The sequence below is a fragment of the Cariama cristata genome, unplaced genomic scaffold (assembly GCF_000690535.1).
Source record: "Cariama cristata isolate BGI_N322 unplaced genomic scaffold, ASM69053v1 scaffold4467, whole genome shotgun sequence".
Taxonomy (NCBI): Eukaryota; Metazoa; Chordata; class Aves; order Cariamiformes; family Cariamidae; genus Cariama; species Cariama cristata.
This window is the reverse complement of record NW_009624833.1, coordinates 59,600-76,734: the sequence shown is the minus strand read 5'-3', so window position 1 is coordinate 76,734 and position 17,135 is coordinate 59,600. Positions and strand designations below refer to the sequence as shown.

Genomic DNA, 17,135 nt, shown 5'->3' with positions numbered 1-17,135 from the left:
GGCTGTATAGCTTCATGCTCTTCTGAAATGACAACTTCATGGCAGTCCACACTATATAGTATTTCCATCTTCATCTGATATAGTGTCTAGTGTTAAGTAATACAGCCTTTTTCTGTTACTGCCTAAAATCAAGTACAGTATACAGCATGGTATATACACTTGTATCACTGATGGACAGTAATACAAATAGTCTGTTGCAAACTCTGTTAAAAGAAATGGCAAGCACTGTTTTTATACAACTTAATTGTGTTGGCTATATATGGAGCTCTTCCTGTTTTTCATGCCTGATAATCTGCATTGCAGCTATGTCGCCTTTTATTTTTTTTTCCCTCCTCAAAGCTCTTTTAAAGAAAGGACATTACTTAAAATGAGGAGAAAGAAAGGCTCATTCTAAATCAATGTACTGGTAACCAAGCCTGCTAAAATAAGGATTGCATAGATCAGAAACTAAGGAGTACATTTTTCACATATTGCTACCTGTGATCTCCAGTTTGGAATTCTTATAAGAGCAGCAGATATTTAGCATCAGATTCTTGGTTATGTTTGGGGTTTTGTTTGCTGGGGTTTTTCCTCCCCCTCTCCAATTGTAGTCTTTGTTTTTTTGGTATAATGTACAAAAAAATTGTAACCTGTCCAGCTGGAACATAAACATATTGCTGCCTTTGATGAAACAGCTCTATAATGATGCTATTGTCATATACATGTATTTGTCTATTAAAATCTCCTAGCGTTGACGCCAAAGGTCAGTTGATTATAGCTCAGTTCATTTTTTGATATTGTATTAATCACATCAACTGTTCTACAGGCTGAACTTCTAGTTATCATAAGGTACACCTGCAAAAATGCATGTCTCTTCTGTTTAATTTTTTTCCTTGAAACAAGCTCTAGTACCATTCCCCCAGCATACAAAGTAAATACAACTTTCAGCATTTCCTGCCTGTATTAAGAGTTTAATGTAGTATGTGTTATTCACCTAGGAAACCTTCCTTCTTCTGCTTTCGCAATTAAGATTTCTGCCTTTTACTGACCTGAATGAGGAACAATCCATTACAACCCCACAAAACAAAATGATACTGCTCATTTCTGTCAAACGCTGGAAATACAATTCTAGAATTTCACCACAAAACTCTCTAGTGTGTTAGATATTTAGTCTAAAATACTAGACATTTAGTGTAAGACCTCTGTACAAATAAAAAGTGGCAGTCTCCAACTTGCAATGACTGACTGAAACAAAGGGAGGAAAAGAAATCGTCATACCGGTGGACCCCACTGTTGCACATAATGATGTGACAAGCTCCAAGCCTGCTACAGAGTTCAGACGACACTGAAAGCAATCCAACTCCAGAAGCGCTGCACGCAGTGTATGCACAGGCAGCCGTGCGCTTGGATCGGATAAAGGACCCTATGAGTCGGTAAAGTTCATCCAAGCAATTGAGAGGCCTCATCAGCTGCAAGAGAGGAAGAGAGAGAGATTTAAATATTTGCTAGTGAGAGCACACAAAATGCTCTTTTAGAGTAGGTCATTACAGATACAGATGGAACAGCAGGGCTGGCTGAGAAAGCCAAAGCCAAATTCCGTAACACAAATACAGAGCACACAGTCTTCTGTTACATGACCTATGACAACTTTCTCAAACTTTTCAATTCTTACTGTCACTGACACTTTCATTCCCAGTCCTGCCTACAGAAGTGTTTTGCACTTCACTAGACTGAACAGATCCACCAGCGCCATCTCCATTAACAGTATTAGCAAAGAAGGGAAGCCATGAACAGGCAACCTACAACCGTATGCATATACAGGAGGGATGCCAAGACTGATTAATTGACTCGTTGAGAAAATCAGCTTATAATTAAGACAACACTGTCCTCTTTATGCAAATGTCTAGCTCCTAATCCCAACTAACAACATGGAAAAATAAAAATGAGCAGAAGGGACAAAAACATACTACAAAACAAGAACAGTTAACTTTGTAATGGGACTTAAAATAACCTCAGCATTACTGTATGGAAAATAAATGATGCACTTAGTAAGGAAGGCAGCTTCAAGGGGAAGGCTGCTCTCAGAAGAGGAACCTTTAAGAGTGGTCCAGCAATGAAAAACATCACCTCATGATGCTTTGTGTAAAGGAGATGTTCACAAGACAGTTTTGCAGATCCCATAATTGCAAATTCTCCATTCTCTTTATTCCAGAAACACTTAAAGATTCCAACAAACCTGCCTGCTACTCAAAGAATTAATCTTTTGAAAGACAGATTCATTCCCTAAAGATAGTTTTAACCAGTTAGGGAAACGGCAGCCTCACTTACTTCACTGGAAAGCATAGAGGTCAAGTAAATCAATTCTAACAACCAGCATATTTAAACCTGGGCACAAACAGATTTAACTTGGTTTAGGTCCTATTGCTTTAACTTGGTTTGAATTCATTTTAGCTAGTGCCATTTACTAATGCAGAGCTAAGGAGAACAGACGAAAAGGCACCGCCACAAACCGATCATGCACTCACTCTTAGCTTGCTCCAATTGCAAAATAAATGCATTAGCTTAATCTAGCATCCCTTGGTCAGATCTAGATTATGAGATGCTTTTATCTTGCCATTGAACTTTTCACTGAAATAGATAGGGAACAGGTTTAGGGGTAACAAGCACTCCACATATAGCGAATGTCTCCTGCTCCACCTGTGACTGCTTAGAAATTTAAGCTGCTGACTCAGCAGGGAAGGAGAGGCACAGGCACATGTCCTTCTCCCCTCCCATGCAGTCCAGCATGGATCCAACAAACAGGAACTATCAGTCTGTTAACACCCATGTTGGATGATACCAAAATAAAATTTTAGTCTGTCATAGGGCTCAGCTGATGATCACTGTATTTCTCAAGCCACAGTAGCTCAATCACTTCGTAAGTTGGTACAGGCAAGATTCTAGGAACTTCTTTTTTCTCCCTAATGGGCTGCAATATGGGCATTACGTCTTCAAACTATAGGCATTAAATGCACTTTCATAGCCCCGGGGATCTCTCAGTCACAAAGGTTTAAAGACAGATGAAGGCGTTTGAAGAAAGCCTAAATGAGGAGGTTGAGAAGAAAGCCTTCTGAGCTTTCGACCCCCGACATGCTCCTGGAGCAATCGCATTGCTCTGAAAGTACAGCGAAAAAGGAAAGCTACGGTTCCCTCTTCTCAAATACAGTGATGCCCTCCAGCTACCCCTTTTGATACAGAACTACAGGGCATCACATACCCCTAAAACAGAGGTGGGACAAAATCCTGCAAGAGAGCTCCTCCCTTCCTCCCCCCCGCTTTCAATAATTCAATTTTTCAATGGAATTAAGAAAGCCTCAGGAAAGGATTACAATAACATAGTGTGTAACATGGAAAGTTTAATTAGGCACTTAACATTTTTATTTACCTTATCTATATAAGCCGCTTTAGATGTTGAATTTGGAGGCAAGTTTGACTTGTCCAGGTAGAATGCCCTGAAAGAACAAACAGAATAACACAAAACCTGTTAATTATTTAAAGTCCTGAACAAAATGTATATACGTGACAATTCTCAGATATCATTCTAAGGTTGGAATTTTTTTTTTTAACTTCATGTTAAGAGAGGATCAAGGAATAAAACATGGGTAAATAGGCACTATCACTCTTTCTTTTAAAGTAACAAGGAACATTTTTTGCTCTGGAGACAAAACTCTCTCTGCCATTTGACAGTACAGTACAAAATTTTAATGTCTAGTTAGTAGAAAAACTGGATCCGAAACTGATTTTCACCAAAGCTATCCATGAAAAGGTTTGTGGCAACTGTCTCGATTTAAATAGTGACATTAGGAAACTTGGCATATAAACATTGCCTAAGCCTCGTGCCCTATAAGTTTGTTCATATTAGCTGTATATAACTGCAATAATATCAAACCAGAATCCCAAACATGAAACACGGTACTGACAGAGGAAACATACACAAGCTCGTAACATGAAAAGAAACAAAAAAAGCAAAAACCCTACAAGGGGCAAATACGCATCATACAAGCAAAATGGCATTTGCAGTGTGTGCACTCATGCACGCATGTGTAAATAAAAACCGAACTGCCTTTCTTTACAATTTCTGCATGCTTCTTTGAAAATGAATTACTGCCTGAAAGGAGAAGCCAAAGAAAACTTTCATTTACCTGCAGAACACAAAAGCGAGAGAAAAAACATACTTACTGTATCTATAGTCTACTAAAGCTCATCAACCCACATTCTCCCAGTTCCTTCTGTAACTTTTCACTTATCAATGAGCAGTACCAGAAAAAGTTTCTTTAAAATGGACAAATGCAACACACGCTGCTTTAAAAGACAAAGGTTGGCTAATTTCTGTGTGGCACAAAGGAGGCTGACGTTTTGTACACAGGGGTTTCCATGCTATCCTTCTCTCCCAAACCTGGAAAACGTCTCTTACTCAACACCAGAAAGGAAGAACTTTAGCAAAGAGCACAAAGGAAGCACGGAGCTCTTCTCTCTCCTTCAACTCAGGAACCCTAGAGGAATTTTTTTTTTTCTTCTTTCTACCTTACAAGCAAATTAATTGCTCACCACAGATGAGCTATCATTAAACATCTCATAGGCAGAGGAAATAGCTTACATATCTCTGGGATACGATCACAGTTTCTCTGCCTCTGCAGCACTGCTTCAGAAAAAAAATTTGTCCCTGCCTATGGCAGGGGTTTGAATCAGGGGATCTTTAAAGGTCCCTTCCAGTCCAAACCATCCTGTGATTCTCTGATCACAAAACTCATTCTGCTGGTGGAAAAACTCCTAAAACCTGGAAAAAAAAAAACCACACCTGGTAGGCTTTCCCTGCCTGGATGAGGCATCCAGTGAGCACCAGGCAACAGCTACCACCGCAGCAATTCTGGCCAAGGTTAAAATGAAACAAGAAAAACCCCACTGAACTATGGAACATGTAGGGGAGGAAAAAAAAAAAAAAAAAAAAGAAACAGATTCTCCATTGCCTGTGCACAAGGAGCAGACCTGACCAAAGCTCACAGCTGAGCCACGGCCCAGGCTGGAACCAAACTGCAGCTGCAATAAAATATTAAAATAAACACTGAAAAGAACACACCCGTGCATCCTAGCTCTCAAATGACAGGATCACCTGGATCCTCCAGTCATCCATACAACATAGATGGATAAGAGCTGCTCTCCTCCCCCTTTTTTGTGTTTTCATCTGTGAGAGAAGTTATTCACGTTGTTACACACTTGCAGGACAGGGGTGCAGACTGCAGATTTGAATAGGCTCTTACTCTTCAATAATCTGGAATAACTGAGCTGATAAAAAAAATCCAGTCACCTTTAATTCTAGTCGATTTTGCTTCCCGTAGCCTTGCAGTTTTGAAAAGCACCTTCTCCCAAATTTAAGGTTTGAATTAATCCCCTCAGAAAGCACAGCAAAGCTAAGCTACTTCTGTTATTCCATTAAGCCTGTTGCCTGATCCAGAATGTACGCTGTGTCAAAGGAAGCTGGAGACTATTGGAAGGAAAAGAGGTTTGCAGAGAAAATTACTCATACATCACTTCGACTGGCCACAGCACATAAAAGCTACTTCAGCAGCAACAGATCAACCTTTTTTCTTTGTTAGCAAAGCTAAAAAAAAAAAAAAACAGGCATCACCCTGTGATCCACCGAACATTATCAGACTGAAAGCCTATACTGTTCTTTCCTGCCATGCCACAGGAAAATCTGCTTCACTCAGAGTCTGTTCAGCACTCCCATTCTCTTTGGACTGTTATTTCAGCAAATTCAGCTGCATTAAATGAAACCAGAAACCAAATATAGAACAGTACACACATTAATGGAGTACATGGAAAATAATCAACTCAGGGTACAAAATGAAGCAACATGGACACTAGAATGGGATATACAATTATAGGAATTACTCCATTAATTCAGTTAATTACTCATTAACCTAAAGAACAAACAAAAATCAACTATACACAACATTAATTTTAAATATCAAAGTATCTTGTTACAAATGAAACTGCTCCCCCCCCCAATATCAGATAACACTCCCAGATGTTTCTCAAGTGCTTTATTTTTATTGCTTTTCATAAAAACTGTCTTCAGTATTTTACAGAACATGACAAACTGTGGACAGCATATAAATTTCCAAAGCACTTCACTTAATTACTAAATGCTTGTTAAGGTCCTTAATCATATTTTATAGGAAAAGTTAATGGCAATCTTGGCATGGTGCCCAATTTGGACAATATTTTCTAATCCATTTGAAAAGAAGAAGAATGAAATCATAGTTCTTTGTCTGCAGATGTGATGCTGGTTTTGCTTCTAAAAGCCTTACAATTTCTCTAAGCTGTAGCAGAAAAGCCTTTCTCTAAAAAAAAGGTAGAAAATCCAATAGGCATTAAAACTACAGGGGATAATTGCTGTGTTCGTAAGGTATCCCCTATGTAACAATGTGAAATAATGGGACAAGTATCTCAGGGAAAACTTACACTGGAATGAGGTAACAAATATCTTTGGGTTCAAAAAGAAAAATCTATCACAAGATGAATGCTTTCCCAAGATGTCTTCCCAGACCTCGAGTACAAAGGAGATGCAGAGGGACTGATGTTTTTAGTGAAGCACTTTACAGGGTACCTTCCAAAATTGACCTGGATACGTAAAATCCTGAAAATCTGAAATACTGAAAATTGAACTCTAACAAGGCTCCAAACCTGTAGACTAGACACACACATTCCTGAGTAACTTTGTAAATGCAAAAACTCAAGCGGAGCCAAGTTTCTAGTCTTACTCTCAATTTGTCGTTCCAGAAAGCCCACAGGGTTATCCTAGATGTTGATCACCTTTCCTTTGAAACACAAGGATAGTAAAGAAGTGACTGGAGTGCGGACAGGGGGAAGGGCAGGTAACTGGGTTATGGCATTAAATAAAGGCAAGTTGGGGGTTCTGCTCTAGAGAGGGTTTGCTTTGATGTTGTAGCACAGAATAATTTAGTCTTTTATATTTTCTTCATCGCTGTGGCACACATACAAATAAATTCATATTGTCTTCAACAGAAGGATGGAAATACATTTTAATTCTACTTGATTTTCAATCCCTTGGTCACAAGATATTCAAGATCATGTAGAAAAGCAGAGTCAACAACATGGCAAAGGATACATCAGTACAGAGGTCCACTAAGGAAGTGTTAGAATTGGTGTCTCTAATTCTTTTCTTCAGCTCAAACTGCGAAGCATGTATTTATGACATAGATAAATAATATCTCTGAGTATTTGCATATATATGCACATGTACTTTTGTACTTCTTCAATAACAACTCTGTGTTCTGTCATCTGGTTGTTAACTGTAAGTGAGCATGCATATAGCACGTGTATTTTATGTATGTATACACACATTTGGACATACATTTTTAATATGTACAATACACATAAAAATTCAATTGTTTCTACAGTAGAAAGTATCCATTGCAGAAACTATTTGCTGTCACAGCAAGCAAATCTAAGTGTTTTACATGTTCTTTCCACTAAATGGTAAGTCTCAATAAATGATAAATTACCAAGTGTTTTACATGTTCTTTCCACTAAATGGTCTCAATAAATGATAAATTACCAGGTATAATTACCCTCTCAGCCCATACTAAGGCCTAGTGATTTTAAATGACATGTCCTAACATCTACATCAGTGATACAATACTATGTACAGTAGAGAAAGGTTTAATTATAAGAGAAAACCTTCATGACAGTATCATGATTATAACCTCTCAAAGCGTATACATAGTAATATTCTGACCTTTCACAATTATTGGGCAAACTGAAGTGCAGAACGGAAAATTTTCACACCACGTGGCTCTGAATTTACCAAGGGTAATTCATATTTCACATGTAAGCAACTCGGTAAGCCCTTCCTTTGTACTCGGCACTGGTGAGGCCGCACCTCGAATCCCGCGTTCAGTTTTGGGCCCCTCACGACAAGAGAGACCTTGAGGTGCTGGAGCGAGTCCAGAGAAGGGCAACGAAGGTGGGGAAGGGCCTGGAGCACAAGTCTGATGGGGAGCGGCTGAGGGAGCTGGGGGTGTTTGGTCTGGAGAAGAGGAGGCTGAGGGGAGACCTGATCGCTCTCTACAACGACCTGAAGCAATAGGGCAAGAGGAAATGGCCTCAGGTTGCACCAGGGGAGGTTTAGATTGGATATTAGGAAAAATTTCTTCACCGAAAGGGTTGTCAAGCCCTGGAACAGGCTGCCCAGGGAAGTGGTAGAGTCCCTGGAGTAGAGTCTCTGGAGGTATTTAAAAGATGTGTAGACATGGTGTTTAGGCACATGGTTTAGTGGTGGACGTGGCAGTGCTAGGTTAACAGTTGGACTCAATGATCCTAAGGGTCTTTTCCAACCTAAATGATTCCACGATTCCTGGCTTACTCCAGGCACAAACCTGACAAACCACCTTTTCTCAGTCTCTACTGTAAGTGTAAGCAAACAAAACCATGGGAAACGGTGCAGTCTATGGGGAGGAGGATGCGACTGTGAGACAAGCAAAATACACAAAGAGGACAATAATTAGATTTAGTTATGCACAGAAATATCAAGTGAGGAGGGGTGTTAAGAGAACTTCAAGAACTGAAACTTAAGGGCTTTTTTGAGAATTGTCCGCTTTAGTGGAGTAGACTGGGAGCATAGCTGGTACACAGACTTTCAGCCCTGGAAAACTCAATTCCTAAGGAACTGGACTCTTAAACAGAAGGGATAGTTCTTCATAGTGCTCCTCATTTTCTTGCAAGCCTGCAGCATCTGGCTAAACTACTGGTCTCCCACCAATTTAAACTCTCTCCAGTCTGTGAAGAAGGCATGTTAAGAAATTGGTGTTAGGATGAGTACAAGTATCTGAGGTGCAAACCGAGGAGGACGCTTGCAAAGGAACAGCCCTACTATCCCAGCAGGCACATTACAGCCCTGCTCTCAAACTTTTATAAATACTTCAGCAGGGGATCATAGAAATGTGAAGATAAAGTCATGGACGACAAAAAAAATGGGAAAAAAAATTACCATTTGCTCTATGTAACACTGTCCACTTTTCACATGCTACATTTTAACCCCTATTTTTCCAGGAATCCAGTCTTCAGCATCTCTACCTCCTTCCAAGATCACTTGCAACCATCCTATTTGTGATTGTGAAGGAAGGTTCTTGGGCCACAAAGCAGTTACAGCTGCCTTTCTGCTTCTCCCATCATTATCCAAACAGATAAATCCACACTGAACCCATTAGTACTAACTAATTGCTTCCACATTTGCCTTTCAGACAGTGGATGTCTGGAATATCAGAAGCCAAAATGGAGACATGGAATACACTGTTAAAAAAGACAACGTGCCAAATAGTCATTGGGTGGTCAGGGTTTCTACTACAGCTCCGAGCTGTACAAGCTGCAGGCTTGGGCTGGATTCCTATCAGTGACCAGGAGTGAAAGAAAAGGCTCCACCTCTGATCGCTGGGGATACATCTTCTCCATGTTTGCAGAGGATAAAGCAAGCAGGATGAACCAGATATCCACTTCACTGAGCAAAGACTCAGTATATATAATCTATCAAGACACGTAATTTTCAATTTCAGAACGCTACCTATAATAAATACTGATCGCACTTTGTCAAAAGTCTAAAGAAACAATGAATTTACACTCACAGAAAGAGCATAGAACGGGAAGAAAAAAAAAAAGAAAGCTAAATTCAAGCCAGCTGGCAGTATCTTTTAGACCAGCTAGACAAATTTAATTTACTTTGTCCAGGATCAATCTATTCTCTCTCTGTTCTTGCTTCACTTAGATGCAATGAATCTTAATTTCTGTTCTACCTAAAATGCTTCTCATTAAGTTCATCAGGAGACAAATTTAGCTATTATTTCCTTGTTATGTCCTTCAGAGTGAATGCTTAATTTTCAATGTCTCCTTCATAGAGATTTTGCATTTAGAGAGAGTTCAGCCATGAGAATCGAGCTCATTTGGAACCACATGTTAAAAAAATAAAAGGTATTAGATTTCCAATTTTTATACTCACATAAACTACACGATAAATTTGTGTATGTAGCATTGCAGTCCAGTTTCACTGTTGGTTTTTTAAACACAAAGCAATATATCAAACACTTAGTATTGAAAATAGGAAAACAGTTGTTCACCTGCCTTATAAATAACCCACTGCACCGAAAAGAAAATATTTTCACAGAACCACTCTCTCAAACCTGTAACTCTCTCAGGTTACTCTTTTCTGAATTTGATGGCAATGACAAAAACTGTTAATGTTGCTCATTAACATGTCGCTCACTGAATTGGATAGACATGAGGGAAAGGAGAACAAGACTGAAATCACGGGACAAAAGCGGCACAAGGACAAACAGCATAAGCTTCTTAACCACATGAGCAATTTGGTTTGGAAAAGCTTTCCACTAGAAACAGTGGGGGAAGGAATCTGTCAGTTTTAAGGTGGATTTTAATGCATTTATTACAGGAACTGATATATGATCTGGTCTCTGTGAGAACGCAGGTATTGTGTTGAGGACCCGTCAGTTTGTCCCAGAGACAGACAAGCTCTTTCTTTCATAGTAATTAACTATCTCTAAGTGGATATGTCCTTTATGTCATTGTAACTCATTTATACCAAAGCAACTACTAGAGAATTTTAGTTCAGCCTGAAGCCATGAGTGCCATCACATCTATTTTCTGCCTTGACTAAATTATACAGGATACGGAAAACATCAGCCTGCCAAGAAGCCTGCAGCTTGAGAGGCTGCTGTGCGTGTACACGTGCGTGTATAAATAAAAAAGATGTTATATTCCTCAGACAGATTTCGTTCCACGCTTGCATAAATTCTAGGGGCAGAAATAGTTTCCTTTTCTTGTCTTTTTTAAAATGAAAACAAACAAGAAAACCCAACAATATGAAAACCTCATAGATTATAAAACATCCCTCAATAAAGAATCAAATTAAATTTGCCATCATTCCGTGGAGGGCTACTTATGACATAAAATAAATACAGGAAGCTTCAGACAGAGAAACTGTTTGAAGTTACATTGTAAGTGAAACACTTTAAAATGACAAATCTTACATTCCACGTAATCAGATGTTCAATGTAACGAGGGTAGTTAGCTAAATCATTTGTCATTAGATCCCCTGATTATAATTGCTTCCTTAGCGTAACAACCTTGCATTTACCTCCTAAAATGATATTCAAGAAAGCAACAACATAGGGAAAAAACCCACAAAAAATGGTCTTTTCCCTTTATGCTTGCTTTCATTTTTCTTCCATTACGGCTGTACAGCAGGCCACAAAAGTAGCTGCCAATGACCCTGGACACAGCTGACTTCAAAGAATAGTTCCAAATCACACAGAATGGTAGGCAGGAAGGAAGGAACATTTTTTCCAGACCTTCTTTGTCTACTGATGCACAGGCAAGTTAATTACTACACAGTGGTAATTAGCACGCACACCAGTGGCGGGGATGGATAACAACCCTCAGCTGTCTTTCCCACAGCATGATCCTATCTTTGGAGAGAAGAACTGGGTCATCATATAGTCAGGGGTGTCACAGGAAAGTGCCATGCTGGGGATAAAAGAAAAGTTATGGGAAAGCAGAGCTCTCCTAACCTCACCTTCATCTATTACTTTGCTTATTTCCCCTCTGAATATTCCCAATCCAAGTCAATCAGGAACCAAATTTTAAAGGTGTTTAGATGTCTAAATGCAAGCATAGATGCTGAAGAGCCATTAAAAACACTTATGAATCTAAAGGCCAGTGACTTCACTAATTTCTCATCGGCTAAAAATTATCTGCATAGACAGTTTTGGAATCCAAAGAGGTATATTGATGTGCAGTTTTAGGCACCTATATTCCACCACAGTTTGCTCTTGCAGTCAACAATGTGCAGCAAAGCATACTGCAGAGACCCAGAAGCTGGAAGCATATTTGGGACAGCCACAACCCTACACCCCACTGAATGACCTGTGCCCTGAACATCCTCTCTTCCTCTGAGATACATCCCTTGTGCGCACAGACACGTCCAGGGAAAAGGTCTTCAAGAGCAGAGGTGCCTGGACTTCTCTGATTAAGAGGCTAACCAGGAGCACCTGTAGAAAATTGCATTTTAATAGAATGTCATAAGAGGGACCCAATTTTTTCCCAGAAAGAGAATTCATAGACAAAAAAAGAAAAAAAAAAAGACTAATCTGATAAAATACGCACAGAGAAAGGAAGACTGGAAGAGTAAGCTTTCTTATTACTGTAGACTGAAAGTCCCATGCTGGGACATCAAGTCCAAACCTCTGATAACTTGAACAAACATTACAAAAGTTGTCATTCCTACACTCATCAAGGTCTATTTCAAAAGATGGCTTACTTTTTGCAGGAAGGTAATCCAAAACTTGATTTCTCTGAGGATTAAAGCTGTTCTCATACCCAACTAAATGTCTGATCTTAAAGTCACTACTCAGTCCAAGGACTGGCTGAGTTATGGCCCTCCGTCTCTCAGGGTCTGTCCCAGCTTCCAACAGGCCTGCATTGCAACCAATCTTTTGGTTGCAGTAATGACCATAAGATTTATTTCTATGCAACATAATAATAACTACCATACTGAATCTCACTCTGCAGGAAAGAGACCTTTACCAAATATAAAATTCACATTCAAAGGACAGAATGTATTTTAACTAAATAATTCCTAAAGCAATAATGCTTCAAAAATTACAACTAAAGTTTACCCTCATGCTTTTACAATTACATAACTTGAGATTTGCAAGACAACACTTCAACCAACCAAGCAGTTCAAGTAAATATAGTGCACTCGTGAGTTTTTGTTATTCCTATCAGCATTCGTAGTACTTATGGAGTCAAACACCATTGTGCCCTGCACCGTTGAAGCAAAACATTCTCTGGTATCTAAAGGCAAAGGGGCTGATTCAGGATGGCAAAAGCCTATTCTAATGGTAAGGAGATGGGGAAAAGTGAGACGAGGCAAGATAATACACAATGGGCTCACTTAACATCAGCCTCTGTACAGGCCAGATACAAAGGTTTTTCCTGGTCCTCTTCTAAATTAGAAGACAACTGCTAAGCTATCAAACACATAGTAATAAAGATCTTCAAAATCTTTGCTGCCCTAATTACTTTCACTTGGTTGTACTGCATGGTTCTCATTAGCAAACAATTTGACACGGTTAAATTTACATTGTTGGCAACTACTAGCACCAGCTCAACTTGCAAACAGAATCTGAGCGTAACTTTCTTTTCCTTATCAGTGTCAGAGAAACAGGTGAACTATACAAATAAGTACAATCTGGCTGACTGTGAAAAAGAAATCCATCACAATTATGAATAATTGTAGGCCAGATGCTGAAGATTTCCCAGCAGTTTCAGAAATTTCATAAACTAGGTATTGGTGGTTTTGTGGTTTGTTTTTTTTTTTTTAAATAACACCTTTATTCCAATACAGGACTTCCTACATATTGCTGGGATATGGGACGTTGTACATTTCCTACAGGAATTGTAGTAAAACTGAACTTTAGCTGGTCTTAAAATGAAAGTTCCCTTATATTATTAATTAGATTCAAACAGCTAGGGTTAAGTCTATTACAGAAGACGGAGAGACATTCTCTCCATTGCACATAAACACGACATTCCATAACCGATTCTCAACTGTCTTTCATGCATTCTCACAAAAATGATAATCTTATCATTACTATTTCACAGCTCAGGTAGTATTTGCAAAAGCCCCAAAGCAAGATCCATGAAAGACATAAGCTCTGATGATGCTCAAATCATGTCAAGGACGACAATTTTGCACCTGGATTTATTGTATCACTTCTGATACTGTGGAAAAGCTGGTCACAGTTCCATAGTTACAAATACAAGGATTCAGGTTCTTGACTTTATATGATGGATAAAGGTTATCCTTCCTGAAATCCAGTAGAACTTTACTAATATATCTTTTTGATTCATTCAAATAAATAATTTTCAAATTAATTCTTTTAAGGCACACATCAGTATCAGATTTGTCACTCAAAAGCCACCACATTCCTCAAAAATGTTCTATGTACTCAAAATTCAACACGACTTTACCACAAGAAATTAAGAGGTAGCTGAGCAAACTCATTTTTAATTTTACTGTCCTGCTTGGGTACATCCCAAGTTAGGCCAACATCTCTGTTTGTAAGTGGGACCATACACAACAAAGTGGTCTCATCTGTTTCACATTACTAGAGCACTATTATCTAAAAGTGTCAGGAATAAGAAAAGCTGAACTTGTATCAAGAGTTCTCATCAACAGATGACTCTGTGGCAGCGTCACTGCCAACCAGTAGTTTCATTTCCTCTAGTCCCCATCTTCTCCTCCTACTTTTTCCTTTGCTGCTCTTCCCATTTGCTTTCCGCTGCTGTAGCGATGGAGTTTATAACACGGTCATCAGATGGTCATTTCACAAGCAAGCAATACATTCCTTTCTATGGAGAAAGAATGGTTTATGGATTGTGTCTTGAATGACTTCTTTTATTACCGATTAGGTGGTTCTGCATAGAGGATTTCTTCCATGTGAAGAGCTTAAGATACTATTATTACACTTGAGTATGCTTCCAGGGAATATTCAATTTCACTTTTTTATTCTTCTTTAGAGCAATTATCCAAATGTTAATATCTTTCGCTGTTGTAGTTACTTTATTAGATTCCCCTTGCCAAACACCTACACAGGCTAGCAAATGGCAGAACAAGAACAAAGCATCTGCTTTTCTGTTTTCCCTCTTTACATCATGTCAGTGAATTCCTGAAGCTGTTTGTGCCTCACCTAAGAAATGGGTAGAGTTCACCAGAAAACAAACAAAAATTCAATTACTGAATGTTCTCATCAGACATTAGATGGCTGGAAAAAAATAAATTTTCCTATTCTTGTCACTGGACAGAGCTACCCATGGTAATTTTTACTGAATGCTAACTTTTTCATAGTAACTTCTTGCAAAACTAGGCCTTGGAGGTTAGCAACTGATCAGAGCTGTGAGTCACAACACCGTAAGAGGAATGTACCTCATTAGAGCCACAGCATGAATGGAGGTCCTAACACACGAGGTAAGCAAGGTCAGGGAACACTAGAGCATAAAGTCAGGGAGAATTTCTTTTAACGATTTTCATGGGGGCTAAATCGGGTCTATTCATAGAAAAAAACAGCACAAAAAGTCTTGCCTTGTCCAACTGACAAAACTCTTTCCAACACTAGCTGACTTCATCTAGGCCAAATACTGGCATGACCAAAGCTTTCTGTAAAACTGATTTATAACATAAGCCTTGTCAAATAAATACTCAGGAGGAACTTTTTTCCCCCAAATAGGAAGCACTAATACAAGAAAGTGGAAAACAGACTACATAAATACTACATTTGTCACGAACATAGAAGTGCACTGACACAGATGTCACCAAAAAATGAAATATACAGCACTCACTGAATACAACTGGCTTTAAAATCACTTCTGCTATGGTACTGCTCAGATTAAAACAGAATCTAGAAAGTCCACTGTTTTGATAACACAGCAGAGAAATACTTTTGCAATATCCATGAAGAAAACCTTCCAAAGACGAGGTGGACCAACCGACGAACTGGAAAGAGAGACCCTCATTTATCCTCTTTGCCCTTCTCCACTGTCCTTAACCTCTTTTTTAAACTCCTGTTCTCTGCTGCTTTTAAAAGCTGCCTAACAGTTCTAGTGAAATTATAGTGTTTCCATCTGATTCGAGAATTTTAAAAGTGAATAGACGTGACTTTACTGCAGTCGTTTGCACTCTTTCTTCAACTCATGCAAATAAGTGTACTCCAACAGGTGTTTTTCACAGATATAGCGAGATGCAAGAGTGGGCTACGTACATATCTTCATTATTTTACTTCATAACTAATAGATTATTTTGTATACCACAAATTCTGTCTTTATGTGCAACTTCTTAACAAAATATTTACTGAAATACACAGCTGCACAATCTTTACATATACTGGCAAGTATGCACACTGTAACCCATACCTGAACCTGATGCAAGAATCCAAATATGTTTATACTCCATTAGTATGGTGAGGGGTGGGGAGGGAGATGCTCAGCTTTGAGGAAAACACTACTATTTTTTAAGTCCTATTCTGTAGAAATCAGGTAAATATGGTCTGCAAAAATCAGATCACAGTATTTAGCAATTCTGATACTCCCATTTGCGATCAAGTAGACATTTCCTTTTAGTACAACATATTCCTTTTAGTACAACAACCTGGAGACAGTTACAGCTACAGCTTTCAAGGGAAAACAGTTTTTTAGAAAGCAACAGCGCAGAAATCAAAAAATTCAGAACCATGAATCTTGGATCTTATTCAACCATGTACCTAAAAACAACCGCCATACAATGCACTTCAGTTTAAAGATGTGTCACAGAAATAGAGTTGAAAGGCAGAACTTGGTAAACTAATTTCAGAAATGTTAGTTTATTACCCACCGTAGTTTCTGGTTATACTGCTTGGCTTTTTCTAATGAAGCTGCATTAATCTGAGCTTGAAATTCTTCTACTGAGACACTGTCTCTATAATAATATCCTTCCATGCTCTCCAATGCTGTGAAAAGAGAAAGGAGAATGGAGAAGAGACAAATCAGTATTAAATATTTAGTATTCGCCTTCTTTGTAGCTTTGTTCACACACTAGTGAATTACTTTTTAACCTTGAGGCTGTGACCCCACTGTGGACTGCTGAGTTGTTTCTGTATGTCCTCAAATTCATACAGATCTTTCTTTAAGATTTCATTTACAAGACAAATTATATTTCTTGCCCTGTGGAAAATATAAAGGAGAGCTCTAGTTTGAGTTCTGTTGCTCTAATTAAAGTACTCCTGCCCTGTGAATGTAAATGTGGTTTTTAGTTCTGATACATCTTGGAAGAAATCAGTAGAATGAGCTGAGGCAGAGGAAAGAAAGAATTAACGCACCAGCTGCTTTCACAGAGGGAGACCTAAAAACTTCTTACAAAGCCTGATTTTGGGAGACGTGGAGCACTTGAACCTCTAGTGAAAAACCACCAATAATGTGAATGCGTCCTTCTGGACCAAGTAAAGCAAACTTCTCTGGATCTCTGAATTCACCCTATAAGCTCCTTTTCAGGG

General features: G+C 38.8%; 1 protein-coding gene across 1 annotated transcript in view; it reads right to left on the bottom strand.

The window, feature by feature from the left end:
• Positions 1-17,135, bottom strand: part of PREX2 (phosphatidylinositol-3,4,5-trisphosphate-dependent Rac exchange factor 2) — a 94,933-nt gene that overhangs the window by 19,136 nt on the left and 58,662 nt on the right. Inside the window, 3 exon segments of the mRNA XM_009703322.1 lie at positions 1,258-1,448; positions 3,404-3,470; positions 16,478-16,592. Of these exon segments, the coding sequence (XP_009701624.1) occupies positions 1,258-1,448; positions 3,404-3,470; positions 16,478-16,592 (373 nt within the window).